This window comes from Rhipicephalus microplus, chromosome 3 (assembly GCF_043290135.1).
Source record: "Rhipicephalus microplus isolate Deutch F79 chromosome 3, USDA_Rmic, whole genome shotgun sequence".
NCBI lineage: Eukaryota > Metazoa > Arthropoda > Arachnida > Ixodida > Ixodidae > Rhipicephalus > Rhipicephalus microplus.
In genome coordinates, this window is record NC_134702.1 from 199,841,605 (window position 1) to 199,858,495 (window position 16,891).

The 16,891-nt window shown below is 42.9% G+C and overlaps 1 protein-coding gene across 1 annotated transcript in view; it reads left to right on the top strand.

Moving 5' to 3' along the window:
- LOC119159896 (uncharacterized) overlaps positions 1-16,891 on the top strand; it is a 150,341-nt gene that overhangs the window by 11,556 nt on the left and 121,894 nt on the right. Inside the window, exons 2-4 of the mRNA XM_075890662.1 lie at positions 4,015-4,085; positions 9,693-9,734; positions 13,662-13,774. Coding sequence (XP_075746777.1) covers positions 4,043-4,085; positions 9,693-9,734; positions 13,662-13,774 — 198 coding nt within the window. The 5' untranslated portion in view covers positions 4,015-4,042. The remainder of the gene's footprint in view (positions 1-4,014; positions 4,086-9,692; positions 9,735-13,661; positions 13,775-16,891) is intronic.

The following is a 16,891-nucleotide window of genomic DNA, read 5'->3' on the forward strand; positions in this document are numbered from 1 at the left end:
TAGTTGCAAGTTGTCTCCTGACATTTCTGTGCCCCTGTAAACGTATCCAGCTACTTCGTTGCCGACCAGTTGAATGTGATTCCTTATTGACATGACGTCTACTATCAGCGCCGCCACCGTACTGGTTCCTTCTTGCTCTGTACCATATCTTGAAGGAAATCGAACGACTCCGTTAAGGAAAGCCTGGTCCCCATGAACGATTTTCTACCACTCATGCAGAATTCGTGCTGATGACAACACAATAATAAACTAAGCGCTCACGTATTTGCACGTGGCTGAGGAATAAAAATGCAATGTAGAGGCAACGGCGCACTCTTTTTGGCTATTCTCGAACAATGGTTAGCTACTTGACAGTTCAGGCATGCTCGTCAGATGTATCTGAGGAGTGCCGGCGAGTGGAAACTGTGAAGGCGATAATAGAGAAAAAGGCACTTCATTTCGCGGCTTAGATTACTAGGGGTGCATTCGAAAAGCAGAGGTTGTCACGAGCGGAAGGGTTTCCTCTGGTGGAGCAAAAACTTCTTGAGGTGTGGCGTTATAGACAAGCGGCTGTGAGTTCTACGTGAACGGTGGCTGCGAGACTGGCGAGGCAGGCGTCAGTAGCCGCGAGACTGTCTGCTCAACTTGTGTTGTTAGAGGTGTGGCAAGAAACTGTACCTGGGTCGAGGGTACAGGCCCGAAGTCTCTCTGAGGGCTTCACTGAACCTAGCTGCATAGACCCTTTCGAGCAACTAATCTAGGCGTTCAAGAATAAGGGCCTCTCGAGACTCGGTTGCATTCATTCCCTGGCGACCGAGGTCACTCTGGATAAACTCGATGCTGAGAAGCGCCATGGTGGCAGCGTCGGCTGCATCGCAGTTCTATTCCGACATGATGCTCCCTTGGCCATGGAAGGAAGGCAAGAAGTCACAGGAAATTATGCAAGCATGTCAGTAGCGTAGCGTGGTCTAAAGGTAAGGCGAGGTTCGAAGTTCACTGTGTCAAATCAGAAGGCTGGGCTGGGGCGAGGCTGTAGGCAGGGGCATGGTGGTCGAACTAACAGTATAGCGGCTGAACATAGCCAATTCGTGCATGAGAGCACTACATGAAGGCCGCACATATTCTTCTGTACGCGGGGCTCGTGGTCGGCACCGGCTCTCGCGCTCTCGAGTCCACGAAAAAGGGGAAACGCCTAAAGCCCCTAAAACAGCAGAACACCTACCAGTTTAGAGAACGGAAACTCTACCTTAGGACTGTTGTATCAAAAACACATGCAGATACGCAGTGGCAGTGTACATAATTGCAATACCGCGAGGCGAGATGCCGCTGGTAGTACAATCGTCATCAATAAACAGATGCATTTTTTTCGGCATGTGGGGGCTCGCTGCTGGTTCGCACTGCTCGCTTCCTCTGGTGTTCTTTTTTTTTGTTGGTGAATCGCGGTTTGCGAGTGTAATTATTTCCAGGTGACCTAACTGGCCTATACTGGCAAAAACAACGTCAATAAAGTAAGGTTTGCATCGTTTATTGCGAGTGTCCAAGCCGGTACAAACAATGTATACGGTTGGACCCGAACAAAACATGTCACTCATATATATCCAAAGCTTTCAACCCATGTGTAGAGACTCTTGAAAGCTCACAAGCATATGCATATAATTGAACATTGAGATCGCTGAATGAACGTGGCTCTCATTGTGTAGCGGCATTCAAGTTTAATAGCGTGGCTTCAGGACAAGGGTCCGATTCTGCCGTCAGATGCAGTGCTTGCCCTGTAGTGTTGATCTTGAAGTGAAGTGAATACATGATGTGGAATCGGAGCGGAATTTCGCACATTGCCGATAGTTAGCTCTCGCAGTGAGAGCAATGTAGTGTTGGTAAATTTTGTAAATAAATAATTGCGGGTGCGCGCAGTTCTGAATCTTTCTCTCTCTGGAATGCTAAACTGAGCACTTCACAATTGTGCACTGTCGGGTCGTGTCGACAGGGTAGGAACTATTTTCAATTCTCAGCCGTGAGCCCATAATATTGGTAATATGTATTTACGTGATGGGCCTAAAAATATTTCAGGCTTGCTACATTTATTATTAGAGTTAAGTAACACAGTTAGTACAGCTAGAATTTTTGTCGCAGGTAATGACCGGTCTACTGAGTATGCAGAGAACATGTGTGCTAAAGGAAGAGAGTCATGAGGTGTGTGCTTGCAGATCGAAAAGGCCCAATTCTAAGAAAATAGGCTTTAGGCATGCATTGTACATTTTTGTTGTTTGTACATTTTTGTTGATGCGCTTTCAGTACACTAAACAACTGCTCAGCTCTGAGCACAATCTCTTCTTTTTTCATAGGCATATCGAGAGAACTTTAGCACTCTCTTGTAAGCAAGCACTTCTGAAACGAATTGGTGGTACATGGTGTGCATATGTTCAAATAGGCCATTGCCTGTGGCGGCAAGGCTTCAACGAGGAGCTCATGCTTGCGAACTTCTGACGTGATGCGATGAATGCGAAACTTGTTCTCGAGTTGAATGAATCATAAGGAGGAATCGGCAAGCTACAGCTGTGGTAGCGTCATGGTAGTAGTACCTCCAACAACACCCGAAGAGGGTACATGTCCGGGTGAAGTGGCAGCGGTGCCAGGGCTGAGGCTGTCGAGATATTCACGCTGCTCCATGGAAGGTTGCGTTCGTAGTCCGGGTCATCAATAAATATAGCACTCTGTAACGCGGTTACGAAAATACAGCGCGGTTTATTAATGCCTCTCCGCCATTGTTACAACTACCCCTTGCTCCCCAGCAGACTACCCACTACTAGCTTATGTCCCAAGTGTGTCGTGCCAGAAGAAGAAGAAAAGTATGCCACACTACCATACCATTACCACAAGCAACCACAATCAGAAGGGTTAGTTTATTCATTCATCATGAGCGTTAGGCCTCGGAATGGAGATTAACCAGTATGTGTCCGAGTGGGTCAAACACCAAGAGAGAGTCTGGAATCTAGCTGTCCTATGTCACTAAACAGAAAACAATAAACTACTTCTGCAAGGGCATGATTCACTTTCGTGTAATACTGAGTCCCATATCCGAGAGATCAACCTTTTTTTCTAAATTCGATTATGAATATCTTGAACTGCGTGATTTTTTTAGACTCTTAAAAAACTGGTAATGTAGAAATTCGCTCATACTGCAGCTTTGTATTCTCAATACTTGTTGAGAAGCCAGTAAATAAAAAATAACAATGAATTTTACTAAGTGGCAGCACTGTCATGACAACTGCGGCAAAGTATTTCCAGCTCAATGTGAAGTTTCTGCGCTGAAATGACAAGAGTCTTGTGGTCATAGTATTTTTTAATAAAAAATCTGTGTTGCTTAAGGCACCCTCTCAATGTATAGCTGAAAAAGGGGAATTATAAATAAACCAAACAAACCATAGGAGACATTATTTGTGTGTTTTGAACTATGCAGCATTGATTCTCAATAATTTTAAAGGAAATAAATTGGAAAAATTACCCTTCCAGTTGATGGGATCCTAACTGTATACAGATGTGCCGCGGTAGTTACGTGCAGCATTTGATCTCAAAAGAAGTCGCAAGTCTAGGCTACCATGATAACGGTTGCCTTTTATACTAAAGATAGGTGGTAACAAAAATTGATGGCTTGACACATCAGCCAGAAACGCTGCACAGATCACCACCGTCTTGCATGCGTAATCATCAAAATTCCACTTAAAGTTGAGAGAGTGATATCTGAGGGGGCAGACATGCTTGCAGCATTCTGCCAAGGGTAACCTTGTTATTGGAATTTACCAGCAAGTTGATTATTCGGCATTAGGTAAAGGACGGCCCACAACAGTATTTATTGGATCACTTTGTGTTTGCCTAATTACCAAATTATCTACAACAATGTCTTTAATAATTTTCTGCAGTGCTGAATATTAAGAAAACCCGAAAGCGGAAGCTTTTGAACACACGCTCTATATGTTGCGTTAATTGTGCCGGTGATGAAGTCACATTTCTATTGAAACATTGCCTTCTGTGTTGCAGGAGAGGTGTTTCAAAGACCACACACAAGATGAAGTCTATGAATTTGTGTGCTTTATTTCTCCTTTATGCATGTGAGTTATCCAAGTTTTGTTTTTTTTAACCAACGTCTTTTTTTCTTTCAATGCCAGCAAGATGCATTCCATCCAGTCATTCCCCACCCCCTCCTCAACCACTTTTCTATACGCACGTATCACCTAGCCTTCGCATGTATTTTGCTTTCATGAGGGAGAGTGCCCTTTAGGTGGCGACTGTAAACAGAAGCCATGGAGTAGTTTTTGTTCAGTGGTGTACAGCTTTGTGGCGTGGTGTTTAGCGTGCCTCGTGTTCGGCCACGGTGACTATGCAAGAGACACGGCTGTTTTGAGATTGTGCGTTTCCGTTCGTGGCGCTATGTGGTCAGCCGATGAGTGTAGTGTCATAACTGGGTACCAAACGAGCGCTCTGACATGGTGACGGCATTGCTAAACAAGGAGGGTGCACGAAAGAATAAATCTGACAAACACGGGACACTGGAGACGGAAAGCGGGTCTATCGCATCTTAGGGGGAAAGCACTCGGACGTGTGGGACGCAAGCAGTCGTACCCTTTATATGGCATTACATCACCACCATTCCTACATCTAAGGTGGAACGACGGCTCCTATTAAGGAGCGAGCGTTTGCACTGGCATTAAAAAAAATTAACATATGCCCATAAGGAACCCTCATGGCATGCGAAGCCACAGCGTGGCGCACGGGCGGCGTCACGGGTTGAACGGCGCTAACGCAGGTGCTGCGTGTGTGCTGGAATAATAATTTGAAGGGATGGCTAGCGTAATTCTTGTAGTTTTACCAGAGTGGGCACGTGCGCTGGAGCAGAGCTGGCGCGCGTCTCGTCTCGGCTAACACGGTATTGTGATCAGTGAAGTGGACGTTGAAAAGGTTCCCGCATGCATTTCACGTCGAAGTTGGCAAAGAGCATATCGAGGCGCGTTCCCCTTATCGTGGTGAGTATTTTCCGTTCGGCCAACACGCACCTAAGCGAGTGCTCGACACGCATGTAACAGGCGAACCATTCTCCTCCGCCGTCATCAACGTTGATGTCTCCCGCGACTATAAGAGGTACGCCTTGAACGTTGTAGATGCCGTGTTAAAATATGAGCTTATCCGATAAATGAGCACAGTCAAAACGTTTACTGGCGAATGTTTCTCACATTTTTTCCGCATTTACCCGAAGACATGTAGTTCCAAATATGGCTAATTAGGCATAGCTAATATTGTATTTTACTGCCTACTTAAAAGAGCACTGACATCAAATTTCAAGATCGAGATGTGCCAATCGTTCAATTGCTTTGTATGCATAGGTCTTCTTGGCAAAATTTGAATGGCATCCGTCGCGTAGAAGTTATTTTAATTCGACGTCGTACAGCGTATAAATGCTAAGGAGAAAAAAAACGGGAAATAGACGGCCCTGTGACATCGACACTCGTGCTACATGTTTGGTGTGACACATTCCACAAATACCATCCTGAGTGACGATACGCTAGTAAAAACGACGTCGATAATCTGAGTGTGTTCGGAGCCGACTCCCGGCCATGCTCTCACTAATGGCTCTCCTTGCTGCATTGAAACGTTCGTGGGATTCATCGTGTCGCACTGACTGATTCGCCATGTGCTCCACAGCGTGAGTACGATCATTAAGAGTAACAATACGTGCAAGAATGTCGGAGAACCGCTGCGCAGTCGAGAACCTGCACGTCGAGGCACGAAAAAGCGGAAATTGCGCGCCGTTTCATGCCTTTACAAACCAGGAACCACAACGCAGCCAGTGGGTTCGTACACGCGCACTTCGTACGCACGAATGTACAGAGGAACTCAATGCCTAAGAAGAACAGCCGCATTTGCTCACTTGACATCGCGCAGAGCTACTACAGGATAAATCCTGTGTTGGCGAAGGAGTTTGGTTTCACTGGTAGTACCAGGCCCCTTCTCGAGGCCGGGGCTAAACGGAGAAGGGAAAAACGAGTTGACGCAGCTTAACCTATCCGGTGGCAAACGCATGGAGGGGCTTTAGTCTACATCATCAGAAAGACAGCTGGACTGACTGCACTTGCGCTCTTAGCAAACAAAGTGGCAGTGTGCGTGACGTCGCCGCTTTTTTTTCTGTGAAAAGAGCATCAGCTGTGCAGCAGCCTCGATGTGGCCGCGAGCTAGCGCTGACAGCACAACAATTTTGCGGGCTTTCAACCCATTTTAAACCACGTTCGATAGCGGATAAATTAATAAACATTAAAGATATTCATTCGTACCTAAGATGCGTTCTAGGTCGTGAATCACTACTAGAGGGTTGATAGCTACTCGCTGACGCAAAAATCTTCACATGAGTAAATTTGATGTCAGTGCTCCTTTAAGGTATGAGGTAAGTAGAAAAAGCAAGTTTCTTTCTTAAAATGTCGATATTTGCTTTTTAGTTATGTTAAATGCACAATTTGTCCCCCATCATTTGGCTCCGTAAAGCTTCTGTCTAGGCAGTTTCTTTCAAAATAAGAAAAAAAACGTAAAACCACCCTTCATTTACAAAGCCAAAAGAGGAACTGCCAGTTTCTTCTTCAATATAACATTACTTTGCAGTGTAGTATTTTGTTTGTTATCTTGCAATTATATCGAGTGCTAACGTGTCGAAACGCGATAAAAGCGTGGTCAGCACACCAATTAGAAATATATTAGTCATAAACTACTCCCTAGGAGAACGCTTAAAGTAATTGCTTAAAGTAAGTGTACAAGTCAGCACCACAGCGCGAAAGATTCCTGTCTTGGCACTGATGTACCAAAGCAATTGCTAGACAAAAAAAAAAAGGGTGACTCTCGCGAAAAGGTAAGCAATAGCAAAGTACACAGTGAAACTGGCAACAAGTATTGAGAATTTAAACCCCCGTGATCATCTTATGTAAGCACTGCACCGGGTTCAAATCCTTTTATACATTTTAAGGGATCTCAAATTCTGGTATTTTTCCGTAAGTGAAAATTCGTAACTCTTTGGCTAATGAACACTTTCAAATAAAACTTCGCACACTTCTTTCTCAAACTAGTAGGCAGTGAACTTGAATAAGCAATATTGTACAAGATTTAGTACGGCTCCCTGTTATACGTAGGTGCCACTAGTGCTTGCGAAAAGTGTTTGGTTATTTAACAATATGTTTTAGTAATCATCAGATTTCAATCATTGTGGTTCATTACACAGGCCAAGGTATTTTTCATGTCCTTGTAAAAAAATAAGCTTTTCAGTTAGAAGAACTTGACGTAGAAATGCTCATGAAAGACATACTTTTAATTAAACGTTTAGTTATGAAAAGTTAACAAAAATAAGACTTGCTTTACAATATTGACATGTTCTTAAAAAGATGTATAATGTACTGCAAATTAAGAACCACTAGCGATTATTGTTCTGAAAAATTGTGTCACTTTGCCTCACACCTTATAAATCTAAGACATTTTTGTGCATAGTTACTGTGCGAAAATGTGTTTTTGGTTAAGCTGGTGTACTCTCTTTATTGCTAAATTTTTTTACTTATTAACATATACATGCACTACTATTACTACTACTGCCATGACCACCATCACTACTACTAATACTATTACTGCCACTACTACTACGACTAATAATGTTACTATAATTATAATAATATAAAAATTTATACGTAATAAAAATTTAACAAGATAAATATGTTGCTGCGGAAGTGCATAATGGATGTCATGGCAAGTATACTCATCAGATGACGAACTTGCAACTACAAGTATCATTCTTCAGTTATGTACGCCACTAATCACCAAATATTTGTGTTTACTACAAGTTATGTACTTTCCCTTTTTTCTGTGTTCATTCGAACTCAAGTGACTGTTGTTAGCAGATAAACATTACTTTTTGTATACCAAATTTGAATTGTTTACTTCTGTTTATTTTTAATTACAACTATTACAGTATCACTTATGTATACTTTCAATGGGACTCGCACTAGCCTTTGGCTATGGGACCATACAGTTTGTGCTTATTTTGTATCATTGATTGATTGATTCATTGATATGTGGGGTTTAACGTCCCAAAACCACCATATTGTCACGGGGTCGTGACGTGACCGAAGACAGGAAACTTCGTGTTGGGATTTAACTGTTTATTTGGGCGAACCTGTGCCCGGTAAAGGGAAAGTCTAATTACAGCAGCAGTCTTGCACAGATAGCAGTCTCGGACTGATAGCGGCGAACGCAGCGTCGGCCTTTGATCAACAACTGACAAGCGGCGAAGCGCGTCGGCATTTATACTCTTGCTGTCGAATGTTCTAGCGTTATCGTTGGCGGTGGCGTAGGTTCCAGAAATAACTGCACCGTTCGCACAGTGGGCGTGATCTTATCGAAATGATCTACTACAGTCCGGAACCTTCTCGAAAACTGCAGGCGCGGTTTGCGCTGAGAATCGTGTGGTGTTTTGGGACGATAACAAAAACTTGGGAAATGGAACGTGGCAATATGATTATGAGAGACGCCGTAGTGGTGTGCTCCGGAAAATTCGACCACCTGGGGTTTTTTAACGTGCACCCAAATCTGAGCTCACGGGCCTGCAACAGCTTATTTTGTATAAGATATGAGTGCAATAAAGATCATTCATTCATTCATTCAACTGGAATCACTTGAGGCACAAAAACAAAGGAAGCAGTTGAAGGCTTTTTTTCAGGGCACTGCAAGGCAACTAAAATTTAACAAAGGTATGTACTAAAAGTGCCAGGGAAACGAAGTAGTCGGGTTAATCACGACTGTGTTTTGGTGCCGTACTCTTGTAGCAGTGACGTGTTTTGTTATTCTTTTTTTCCAGCGCCGATTGAGCTCTCGAATGCGAGCAAATACAAGTGATCTGTTCCGATCCGAAAGGTTCTTGGGCATGTATTCGAATGATTGAGCTACCAGATGATAATCCTGCATGTTTTCTTAGTTTTTGCTTCTTTTGTTTTTTTCAGCTATCATTAGGCCCTAAAATGCGTAGCCAGGCATTGCTTTAAATGCAGGCAGTGTTTGTGGATTTGATAAAGCATTGCACATGTGATAATTATTGTGCTGCCACCTGACATACCTGTAAATTGGTTGATTTGTATTTGGTGGCACCCTCCCTGTAAGAGCCCTCAAAAAAAAAATGACTGACACTATTATGAAGAAAATAAATAAATACAAATGCCTATATATTCTTTCCTACTTTTTCGCAGCAACACAATAATAAGCACCTGGTGCGTTGTTTGTGCTTATTGAAAACGTTTCCTCCCCCCTGATGCCGTGTTGTAAGGTGGACAGTGCTTGCGAAATATATATATATATATATATATATATATATATATATATATATATATATATATATGCAAAGCTTAATTTTGCTCTTCTTGTGTAAAGTACTGACGATGTACAGCTAAACCTTCCGGCCTGTTTGTTTTCTTACTCCCTACGTTCCTACATTTCATCATTCAGCAGAGAAAACATTTGTGCGGGTTCATATAGTCTCACGGTGTGGTGTACCTAGCGCTACGCTAATAAAATGGCGAGATAACACAGACGGCACAAGCGCTTCCTTGCTTAGCTGGACTTATACAAAGAGAAACCGTACAATGAGCTGGTGGCTCTCGAACTTGTGGTATGGTTTTACGTGCGTGTCTTTTAATTTCTAGATGCCGCGTGCGGCGAAGAGATGGAAAATGAAGAACGACAAGGTGATTTCACATTTAAGAAGTGACTTGTGGGCAATTTCCATGATGCTTATTCAAGGTCATGTAAAACACAGTATCGCTTTCACAAGACAACTACTTTACCAATCTTTATTATGATTTTGCATTTGAGAAGAAAGCCTAGAATGTGTAAGCTAGAGAATTCAAAATGCAGCAAGCATACATGAATACAAAAAAAACGTGCTTGGTAGCTTACAGCTAGGTCTGTAACTCTTCTGAAAAATCAACGTAGCAGCTATGTCAGCTTTTCAGCATAGATATGAAATTGTTAAAATTCTCATGAAAGGTGCACAGCCTACTCAGCGAATCCGAGTATTCGAAGCACGCCTAGCTATATAACACAAATCTTGGGGGATTACAGTGTGTCATCGTTAAGATATAAACAAAAGCGTAGTGATAATGTATCTTAGTGTCTAATGAGCAAATATGAATTCGATAGAGTTGTTCCGCGAAAATTTCATGAATGCATTAACCGCTTCATAAAAGATTGCATTTCATACAGTACCTGCATAATTTTTATATGCAACATTTTCCGCTCGAATGAAAGACCTGTCATGTTCCTTGGTTTCCAATCATTTCTTTTCTTCCTCTAGCAAAACAAAATTAGATCCTGTCATGCACGTGTTCCGACGACGCCCACAACCACAAAGGTCGTCTTGAATGTAGAAGTGAAATTAGGAGTGGTTTCTGAAGCATTCTCATCCCGCCAGTAGCAAAAATGTGCTTGATAATAAGTCTTTTATTTCTTGTACGCTAGCGCTTCAATTACAATGGCGTGAAGAAAACGAAGTGCATTTTCATATAAAGGGGTCATATGCTAAGGAGAGAGAGAGAATAAAATGATGGAAAGGCAGGGAGGGTAACCAGAACTAGGAGCATCTGGTTTGCTAGCCTGCTCTAAGTTAAAGGCAAATCTAGAAGAAAGTTGAGAAGGACATCAAAGGGTGAAATAGACGCGCGAAAAAGAAGAAAAGTGAGCTGAGGCGCTGGAGCTAATTCAATAAGCCACTACCATGCAAAAAAATTTCATAAGGCCTTTACTGATTTTCTGTGCGAAGACATATCATTTCGCTTTTCAAGCACTGATTGTTCTCACAAAGGTCTTTCGTCAAGGCGAGCTGACGCAGCAGCTAGTGGCAATCTTTGCCCGCTGTGGCGAAGGCAATAACAGACAACGTGCTCTATATCGCTGCCGCAATGGTCGCAAGGAACACTGCCTTCCATGCCTATTCTGAAGGCGAACTCTTTGCTGGAAGCGATACCAGGCCACAGTCGGCAAAGCACCGTTGTCTCAAGTCGAGAAAGCCCAGACGGAGGCCGAAGCTGACGAGACGAGTACAGCCTATGCAGTCACGAGTGCCATAAGCACTCAGCATTCCATGGGAATTGTACTTCTGCATTGGTGATTTTTCGGATTTTTATTGCAGCATGAGCCTTTGAAAGGGGTATAAATTCTTTTTCACCATCTTTCTATGCTGATCTAGCAGCTGCATCAGCATGTTCGTTGCCCAATATGTCGCAGTGACTTAGAAGCCACTGAAACGTGATTTCGTGTCCTTCTTTGAAGAGGTGGTGAAGTAACTCTCTAATTTCCAACACTAGTTGTTCATGAGGTCCCCGGCGTAAGGCGAACACCAAACACTGTAGTGGTGCCTTGGAGTCCACGAACGCGCTCCATTTCTCGGCTCCTTGTCGTTCAATGACTATTTGCACAACGAAGAGTAGCACGTTCTGCAGATGTCGATGGTGCCTGGCGGGATAACCGACAACTAAAGGGTTTGCAAAAGTATACTAGCCTGATTGCTTCAGCCAGCCACTTCCCAAGTGCCATCGGCAATCCCACAAATGCCCATAGATGTCCATATGCAGTTGTGCACATCAAGTAAAGTTGTGACACTTATCGACCGCCTTACGCAAGGAAGAAAGAAGACGTCGTCACAACCAACCACTTGTATGGGAACCTGTGTGCGCTTGGGGCATTTATTTCATTCCTGCTTCCTTTGAGTTGTCGATGAAGTCGAGTAGGTATAGCGCAACTCAGTGGAAGCTTGAAGGAAAGAAAATATAGTGAAAGGGGAAATGACAAGCAACAGAATGAGCGCTTAACCATAACTTTGGGTTTCTTCCCGAGGCCTACAGCACATTATATGGCTTGCTTTCTGTACCTGTGACGATGCACACATTGTAATGCAGCAACTTGCACAAGCTGCAGTACCTGTTGAAGAACTCGCCGTCACACCGCAATATCTCGGGCTCCTGCTTATTTCAATTGGTAGAGTGGCCACTCTCAAACGACCACGGGCCCGGCTTCGAAACCTTGACAAGAGCGAATTTCATTCGTCTTTGCTGTTTTTTTTCTGCGTTTTTGATCTTTTCCAAGTTTTAGTTTTCTTAAGACTGGAAGACCGCATTCTGCTTTCAAGGTGCACCTGTCGTTACGGACACCGTGACAATATCTTACATGAGTAGCTTATGAAGCGCACGACAATACTTTCACAAATATACAAAAAGTAACAAAATATACATTTTAAGCTTTGTAGATTATGAACGAAAGCGAGAGAAGTTTATTTGGAAAGAAGTCATGCAAACAGACAAATTTTCACTGATGCTAGTCATCAAAAGAAGATGAAGAACCAGAAACTAGTAAGCGTAAACCTTTAAAATTATAATCAAAAGAATGTTGTAGATGAGTTTATTGTCTATGAAAACCAAGGATAAGTCTTATTGGGCTGTTGAGCATATTAGTATGGTTTAGTTGTAGCAGTCAGAAGCCAAACGCATCGTAAGATTGCCTGAAAAAAAAAGATGATTTGCAACTAAGCTTTAAAATATGTACAAAAATATTCTCATTTAGAGAAAATATTGAATTATATATAATAACTGTTGGGGTTATGCATCCGAGAATAACGGTATGGCGGCAAGATTTTCTTGTTAGAATGCCCCGGAATTTCAGACCACCTCGGTTCTTTACCGCGTGCCTGAATCTAAGCACACGACATTTAAATTTTCACCTCAGTCAGAATGCAGTTGCCGCATCTGGAACCGAATGTCGTGACATATGAAGCAATAAAAAAGCACCATAATCACTAGACCGTAACGGTGGCGGTGAGTATCCAACATATAAATGTGTGCCTGACGAATATAAAAAAAACTACAAAAAACATGAAACTATGCCAGAGGACGCAGCCAATCACATACCACGAATTCTAGTAAAATCGCTGCATTTACACTGAAGAGTAAACAAGCATCGTTTTTTACTGCTACTGACATATACGGGACAAACTGAAAAATTCGCAGCGAGGGAGCGAGTAAAAAATTTTAGCAAAACTCTGCACAACAGATCTAAATGGGTACTTTGCGTTACATTAGCATTTACGGCGACAGGCATATCGCTTAGCTGGAAGTGAACGAAGCTAATAATGAGTTAGGTAGATCATGTACTGCAAATGAGAAATAAAGGTGTGGCAATTTCCGCGATAAAAATGTAGCGTGAAATGCAAGTGCATTAGGCGAAGGCCAATGGTGGAAGCGCAATGAAATTGTGATACATACGTGCTATCAAAGAATTTGGATCGCCTGAAAGACAGGTTATGGACCCGTACCAGTTACAATCGTCCTGTATTTGGCAGAAATTTGAACTCATGTTGGCGACACCACGTTGATCAAGTCCTCTGTGATGCCCCTAGTAAAAATTTTTATTAATACTTCTTGTGACTTCTCGCTGAACGTCCTAAAGTTTTACTTCAGCCGCCACCTTCTGATCTTCAATCTTTCTGTGAAAACCGCTATCTAAAGCACGGTGGTTGGCCGCTCTTCGTTTAACTGAAATACTGCGTGGCTGGAGTGCAAACTTTCATTCGGATGTTCAACAAGTGCGAACGTTTTAACATTCTGAATATTTTGTTGTTTCAGAGGAAGTAATCAGGTTAGGAATATACTATGTATATGACAAGGAATTTTTGGATCGAGCCCTCTTCATATGGAACAAAAGCTACAATGCCTACTTCGCTGCACTTACAAGAGCCGTAAGCACGCGTCCCTACTGTTTTTTTTTTCTTTTTTGCACGGGGGTATTGAGGAGTGGTGAAAATAGAATATAATCGAATCATGAACCTCGCCTAATAATCTTGAGATCATTGTGAACATTATCCAGTAGCGGTTTTCGGGTTCAATTATGGTAATCATAAAACACTTATCACATATTGCACTTGAGCTTAAAGTTCAAAAACTGTTGCTTTCTCTACAGTATATCTCTCTTCTTTATGTCTATCGCCCATAGTGAAGCGTCAGCATTAATTGCCAACCATACAAGGACCTGCAGAAATTTCAGAATTTGCTTTTGACCAGCTCACTTAAATGCTCCCAGGTTTATTCATATTTATTTCAACGTACTGCGGTACGGTTAAGAATGCCCTTTAAATGGGGTTCAAAGCAAGAAAATCGTATTGCAGATGATATCGACTAAATGTGTAAGCATTCGAACATGTTCAGGATTTACACAAAATACATAATTATACAACTCTGAAATTACTAACAACGCATTAGCACAATATCACCGACTGAAAATAGCAAATATACACGCATTAGAAGAACAAATCCACCCGACTTGGTTAAAAAAAACCAGGCCAGTCACCGGAAGATAACTTGCCATGGCTGTGCTTGTTAGCTACGGCCGCCGATGGACAGCGACGCAGTTTTTGTGTTTGTGACAGGTCTGACGATCCAAGAGGAAATTCACATGACGTCTCGACCTTCAAGGGCAGGTGCACTGAATTGGATGTCTTCCAGTGTCACAATGCTTTATGGACGAAAAAATTCTGCATCTTAGGCGTGCCTGTGACTGTCATTGCCTATCAGTGCGTGCCTGTCATTGGGCTAAATGTTCCTGGCACGACAAAAGCTATCGTGGTGCGCCAAGACTTCGCGTCCTCGCCGGACCAATAATACGATTCCTTCATTCACTCACTAACTCATATCACGTGGCAGGTGGGTGACGTCGTACATACCAATGTGTGCTGATCATTCGGGCCGAAATCACTAAACATATTTAGTTCTCGTAAGTAGTCTTAGAAAAAGAAGTTTTATTATAGATTTTCAATGTAAAAAAAAACATTAGTCCTTCTGTTTGATATTATCTTCATTAAGTAATTCCGCGTTCACGAACACAACTCTTTGCAGTGGGAGGCATTTTGCTTTCTTTGGATATAAGAAGGCTGCTCGCCACTCCGTGAGAGTGGCGAGCAATTTGTGACCTCCTTTTCTGTTTGCGGAATGTGCATCTCTGAGCTGCTTGGGTGCCACTAAGCTTGTTTATTTCCCCACAAAATGGCGCAAGGCGCCTAAGAGCATAGTCATGACTCATAAAGCGTCGCCTCTCCCGCCTTTCGTCAGAGCTTGGAGATGGAATCCAGACAGGCGGAAAAGAAGCGCCACGCTGCTAGAGAGAAATCTTTTTCTTCTGGGATGTAGTAGGCTGTTGTCGGTCTCTTTTCTATAGAGGGCTTATATAAAGGGGTTGGACAAGTAGCTCATAGCCTCTTAAGTGCGGCGCCTTTATCACCGTTTGCACTTGAGTCATATAGAACAGGATGTTCTCTTTGCTCTCTACAGCAACAGTGTTTGCAGTGTCAGCTGCTATTCGTTCATCGCATGTTATTCTAATCTATTGATCTTGCCTTCATTGTTTCACCGTGCTGGCTGACAGTGACTTGTTTGCACTTAGTAGTGACACTACCATTTGTTTCGCCTCTCTGGAGGTGGCTAGAATAGAGTGACCAGCGCAACTGGGCAGGGCAGGAAGGGGAATGCGCCATGATATGGTGGAAGGGAGAAGAAGCCGTATAGCTCAAACAGAACATTGTGCTTTTAGCAGCATAGTTTTTACAGTTTGTAGTCCACCCAGTCAATGCGAGAACTAGCTCGAGCGTGTGTGTGCCTCAGGAACTGGGCAAGCCCCACTACCGATTACAGAAGGCGCAAGGGAAAGCGGCGGCATTAGAAGGAAAGAACGAAGGAAAAATTAGGGGAACCTTAAGCTTCGCCTATAACAGGTAAACGTGATAGCTATATCCTGTCTCTAGTGCGTGCTTCAAACAGTTTGTGCATAGATTTCATTGTACGTTCATATTCCAGAAGTTTCAATATTGAATTATCGCAATGTAAACTGTAAAACTAAAGGAGAGTTGTGTCAAAGAAATTTTGCATATAGCTGCATTCTGTATAATGGGAAGCATGCTTTGAACCACGAGCGATTAGGCGCCTCAAATGTTCTTGAACTTCATATCCCCCCCCGCCCTCTTACGTGATCTTAATGGACTACGCGCAGTAACGAGCGTGTCTTTTGAGATCAGTGGCCACCTTTAAACCACGAAGCCATTATGACACTGACATGTTATCACTCCCGATGGCAATATACACTTGCACAACACAATATTACTGCGATAATACGTGTTATATTGCACAGCCTGCATACAGGACACAAATGTTTGTAAACATGAAAGTTATCTTCCCTGCATGCTTAAACATTATTCACTGTATTTCGAAGCCTACTCGTAGCTGTGGGGAAGAGCAGTTGCTTGCCACGCAGAGGGCATCAGTTCACTAATAATTCTGGCCAGAAAATTTTCTTTTTGATTGTACTTCCCTTTTTCAATTCCTCGGTCATGGACAAGACGATTTTTCTCTCACAACCAATGACGTCCATGCTGACACCGAGGCCCACGCCAAAATTTCTGCAAGAGAAAGAGTGATGAAAGAAAGAGTGATGGGGCACTGAGGGAAAGGAGATTGCAGCCTGCGGTGTGAGAGTTAAACCTTGTAAAAAAATCAGGGGACCATAACGCTTCATCTTTAGGAGTTGAACGCGATAGCGACATTCTGTTACTAGTGCGCACTTCAATCATTTAGTGCATGAAACCTTTTCAAATTTGCTATACATTCACTACGTGACCTTAAGAGAATTGGCACAGGAGCATGGGTGCCTTTTGTAGCGGGGTACCGGCTTTCAACCACGGAGCCATTGTGATAATCACATAATACGACGCCCGTAGGCAAAGGCCGCTTGTACCACGCAATACTACTTAATTTTTCATGCTGCCTTGTGAAGCATGTATAGAGTACACGCGTGTTTGTGATGCCCGAGC